Here is a 4,433-nt window from a genome sequence, read left to right on the forward strand (position 1 = left end):
GTTTTTGTGCTCTTCCGCCCATGCTAGTCGTCTTGCTTTCTGAACCTTAGTCAATAAAGGCTTTTTTACCTTTATTTTAGCATGGAAGTTCATGCTTTTCATAACCTTAATGGTGCCCGAGTAACTGATAGTGTGGCCAGTGCATACTAGATACTTATGAACAGCCTTCGCAGTCTTGAGGGTACCATTAATAATCTGCTTACGTATATAAGACTTGGTGGTAACACTTAAAACAGCCTTTCTACCAGGGTTTGCTGTTACTCTACCAGGAGAAAACTTGTTGGCATACAGTGGGTCAAAAAACTGCACCAACGCAACTCAGTTTTTCGGAAATACCAGTATAGCTCTGTCAGTTTAAAAGTAAACATTACGAAACTTGGAACAAAACGAGTTACTACTGTTACTATTTATTGACAAAAGTTTCAAGGTCAGATGCGGAGTATTGATTTAAAGAGCACTCAGCAAAAAGAGGAGGTCGGTTGGTGCAGTTTTTTGACTTTTAAAATGAAAAGGTATTTGATATCATATGTCCGGACTGAGACTATTCCAGCAAATTTAATCGAATTTTGCTGATGCTTAGTCACACTGGGGACCTGAAAATAAAGTTTTTTTTGCAATTGTTTTCTTTTTTTTTCTTTCCTGCTTTACCCAAACCCATTGTACATCGTCAGTATCTATCCATTATTAGAAATGCCCAAAAAGCTTCCATCCGATATTCAAAACAGTATCAAAGTATTATTAGAGAACAGTGTTGATCCTGCAGTCATTGGGAAACGAGTTGGAGTGCATAGAAATACCGTCAATAGGTATGCAAATAAGTGGATACACGATAGAATACGTAAAAGAGGAGGTAGACCGAGCATTGTGGCAGAGTCAACACGTCCATACATCAAGAGACAAGTGCTCACAGGTTGTTTGAAGGCTGCCAAGGATGTGCAAATGAAGTTGGAGGAGCTTGGACACCCTATTTCGTATCAATCGGCAATTAATGTCTTACATTCAGTTGAAATTTATGCTGAGATCAAAAAGAAAAGCCATTATTGACTGAAAAGCACAAGAAGGCTCGATTAGTATGGGCTAAAAAGCATCAATATTGGACAGTACATGATTGGCGACGTGTCATCTTTTCTGATGAGACGAAAATCAACATTTGGGGCTCTGATGGTTGCAAGTATTACTGGAAAAGAAAATGTGATCATTTACAGCCTCAGCATATCGACGTTACTGTGAAGCATGGAGGCGGTGGTCTCATGTTAGGGAGTTGTATAACCAGCGAAGGACCTGGATACGCATGTCAGATCTATGATGGCACCATGAATTCAGAGGAATACCAAGAAATCCTTGGTACAAGTCTAAAAGACACTATGGAGTACTATGGTCTGAACTGGGAAACGTCGGTATTTCAGCACGATAATGATCCCAAACATCGATCAAAGTCCACAACACAATGGATGAAGGATAGTGGCATGATTTACATTGACGATTGGCCATCACAAAGTCCAGATCTTAATCCTATTGAACATATATGGCATCACTTGAAGTTAAAGCTGAGCATGTATGATAATAGGGCGACCAGCATCCATGAATTGTGGCAAAGAGTCGAAAATGAATGGAATTCGTTTACTAAGGAACAATGCATCAAATATATACACAGTATGCCAGACAGAATGCAAGCAGTCTTAGCAAAGAAGGGTGGATCCACTAATATTAAAAAAGTCAAAAAACTGCACCAACCGACCTCCTCTTTTTGCTGAGTGCTCTTTAAATCAATACTCCGCATCTGACCTTGAAACTTTTGTCAATAAATAGTAACAGTAGTAACTCGTTTTGTTCCAAGTTTCGTAATGTTTACTTTTAAACTGACAGAGCTATACTGGTATTTCCGAAAAACTGAGTTGCGTTGGTGCAGTTTTTTGACCCACTGTATATCTTTACAGATATAGTATATACTTTTTTCTAGCTTTTTTTTGGTACAAAAATTACATCTCTATTCTGAAAATTCAATTTCGTATTATTTTACACGATGTTTCACTGTTAAAATACCCGATGTATAATAATTTAGAATATAGGGTTTGGGTGCAGTGTTCATTTGGAAAAAAGAGGCGGTCCTGACCAACATAGCACATATCACAAACATAAAAGCATCTTAGCGCAGTGGCAGCGCGCCGGGCTCATAACCCGGAGGTCGGTTGATCGAAACAACCAGATGCTACGATGTAGCTTACTATTCATTATTATTTGTATCTTTTTTGTTTTGTCTTTTGCCGTGTTTGATCACGAATAGTCTTTTTATAGTGAAAGATATACAGTCAAGTTTTTTTTAGTACCACGCCAGTAAGAAAATGAACTTTTGCATTGTAACACGCAAGAACAAAACGGCGGAATTTAAATCGTTGCAGTTTATAACGAACGCCTTACAGTTTGCAACGACCACCTTACACTATACAACAACCGCCTCTTATGTTATAACAACCACCCAAAATACCAAAAACAGAACAAAAGCATAAAATCCAAAAACATATAAATAACTCCAAATAATAATCACCAAAAATACTTCACTTCTTATTTTACTTTTTCTTTTTATCAAATAAATATTCTTTTAAGAGGCAAATTATCTCTTATTTTATTTAACATCAAGAACAAGAAGTCCCTTGAAGCTATCATACTTCATTGTAAAACCCCCTTTTATTTTATCTTTTTATCTTTTTTTTTATTTTACCTTTATCAAAACAGTCTGATCAACTTTATAAGATCTGGTGGTCACTATAACAAGCGAATCAAGCCAAATCTGACTCATATTAAAGCAACTCTTATATCAATTACACTCAAATCTGTTTATTTAAACCTTAACTCAACACTCCCAAACAGAGAAACTACTATAAACCAAATCATTACAGCATAACAACCTATTTGAAAACGGAGTATCAACTCTTTTGCTTGAAAACCAAAAACAACATAAAATTATAAAAACCAAAAACATATAAATACCCTTATATCTTATCCCTATTTTCACTTCACTTCACTTCACTTTACTTTTGAATTTTATATTCTTTTTATATTTTCTTTATTTTATAAAACAATAAATCCATCAAGCGTTCAATTGAAACCCTTTGGTCTGTGTTCTATTTTAAAATACTGAAGTCCCTTGAAGTCAATAATCTTCATTGTAAACCTATTCCTAAACCTCAAGAGTTTAACCTATTCTAACAAGTTTGATCTTCTATTAACAAGATCTGGTGGTCACTATCGACAAAACTTACATACTTAAAAACCTAAACCCGCAAACAAGCAATATATTAAAGAAAATTACAATAGTGTTGGGACGAAACTATAGTGTAGCTATGATTATGAAGATGTTGTGACAATAATAGTGAATAAAGAGGTCACACGAAGCAAAAGTGAAAGAAGTCAAAATATGAAAAAGTCGAAAATTGGAAAAAGTCGAAAAATGAAAAAAGTTGAAAAAAATAAGAAAAGCTAAAAAGAAAAAAAAAATATTCATATACAGTAGCGGACAAAACTGGTGCACAAAAATTAAAATCAGCATTGCATCTCCGCTATATGTCTGCGACATTTGTGGCATATACCATCTGAAAGGCAGTCTAAAATATGCATTATGCTAGGTAAACCGGAACTGTGCCGGACATCCTTCAGGAATAAGGTCATTTTTAGTGATTTTTTGAATATTTCAATTTTCGCCAAAAATGTAGTACTTGTCTAGCCTTCTTTCAAATCTACCCATTTCTTTCTAGTTTGCTGTAAAATTTTATAATACACTAGTGCATTCCAATAGCTTTTAAAAAATATATAAACCCTTGCCTAATTTGTATCTCTCTATGAATTTCACTTCTTATTTTTACCCTATCCATTTTAACAAAGTACCAGCACTCTATGCCCAAAAAAATCAGCAACGATAAAAGAGAAGCTATGAAATCTGGAATACGCTCAGGTCGTACGACAATGGATATTTCTAGAACAACAGGAGTCTCTAAATGGACGATCAACAGGATAAGAAAGGAAGAAAAGAACATCAAGGCTCGTAACCGTGGTGGTCGACCGGTCGTAGTTAAAAAAATAACTAATGCAATCATCCGTCTAAAGTTTCGACAAGGACTCTTACGCACAGCTTCTGATGCTCAGCTCTTTTTGAGGTCCTTAGGATACAGTATTAGCAAACGGTCGGTCAGAAGGCTTCTTAGAAAGATAGGCTTCAAGTCTGGAATTAAGAAGTACAAGCCTTTCATCAGCTATACAAACCAGAAAAAGCGATTGAAGTGGTGTCGCGACAAAGCATCATGGACTGTGGAGGACTGGAAGTCTGTGATCTTCAGCGATGAGACCAAAATCAATGTTTGGGGTGCCGATGGTATACGCTACTATTGGAAGCAAGTCGATCAACCTTGGCGATCCTTTCATGTTAATCAAACAATGAA

The 4,433-nt window shown here is 35.9% G+C and overlaps 4 protein-coding genes and 1 non-coding gene across 5 annotated transcripts; 3 read left to right on the forward strand and 2 right to left on the reverse strand.

Moving 5' to 3' along the window:
- Nucleotides 1-69: 69 nt before the first annotated feature.
- On the reverse strand, nucleotides 70-303 carry RO3G_17465 (uncharacterized protein; the record flags this gene model as incomplete). Its single annotated transcript, XM_067672048.1, has 1 exon — nucleotides 70-303. A coding segment is annotated over one exon (234 nt), but the record flags the coding sequence as incomplete, so codon positions are not given.
- A 387-nt stretch (nucleotides 304-690) lies between these two features.
- RO3G_17466 (uncharacterized protein) lies at nucleotides 691-1,044 on the forward strand (the record flags this gene model as incomplete). Its single annotated transcript, XM_067672049.1, has 1 exon — nucleotides 691-1,044. The coding sequence occupies one exon, from the start codon at nucleotides 691-693 to the stop codon at nucleotides 1,042-1,044; it is 354 nt and encodes a 117-aa protein (XP_067528150.1).
- A 1,096-nt stretch (nucleotides 1,045-2,140) lies between these two features.
- Nucleotides 2,141-2,212, forward strand: RO3G_19244. The gene has a single exon. It is a non-coding gene; the product is annotated as a tRNA-Met (tRNA).
- Nucleotides 2,213-2,633: 421 nt separating this feature from the next.
- RO3G_17467 (uncharacterized protein) lies at nucleotides 2,634-2,797 on the reverse strand (the record flags this gene model as incomplete). The annotated part of the gene is made up of 2 exons (XM_067672050.1): nucleotides 2,634-2,657; nucleotides 2,720-2,797. 2 exons carry the CDS (start codon nucleotides 2,795-2,797, stop codon nucleotides 2,634-2,636), a joined length of 102 nt encoding a protein of 33 aa, XP_067528151.1.
- A 1,163-nt stretch (nucleotides 2,798-3,960) lies between these two features.
- Nucleotides 3,961-4,366, forward strand: RO3G_17468 (uncharacterized protein; the record flags this gene model as incomplete). Its single annotated transcript, XM_067672051.1, has 1 exon — nucleotides 3,961-4,366. A coding segment is annotated over one exon (406 nt), but the record flags the coding sequence as incomplete, so codon positions are not given.
- Between the last annotated feature and the right edge of the window lie 67 nt (nucleotides 4,367-4,433).

The sequence above is a fragment of the Rhizopus delemar genome, genomic scaffold (assembly GCF_000149305.1).
Source record: "Rhizopus delemar RA 99-880 supercont3.81 genomic scaffold, whole genome shotgun sequence".
NCBI classification, from domain to species: domain Eukaryota; kingdom Fungi; phylum Mucoromycota; class Mucoromycetes; order Mucorales; family Rhizopodaceae; genus Rhizopus; species Rhizopus delemar.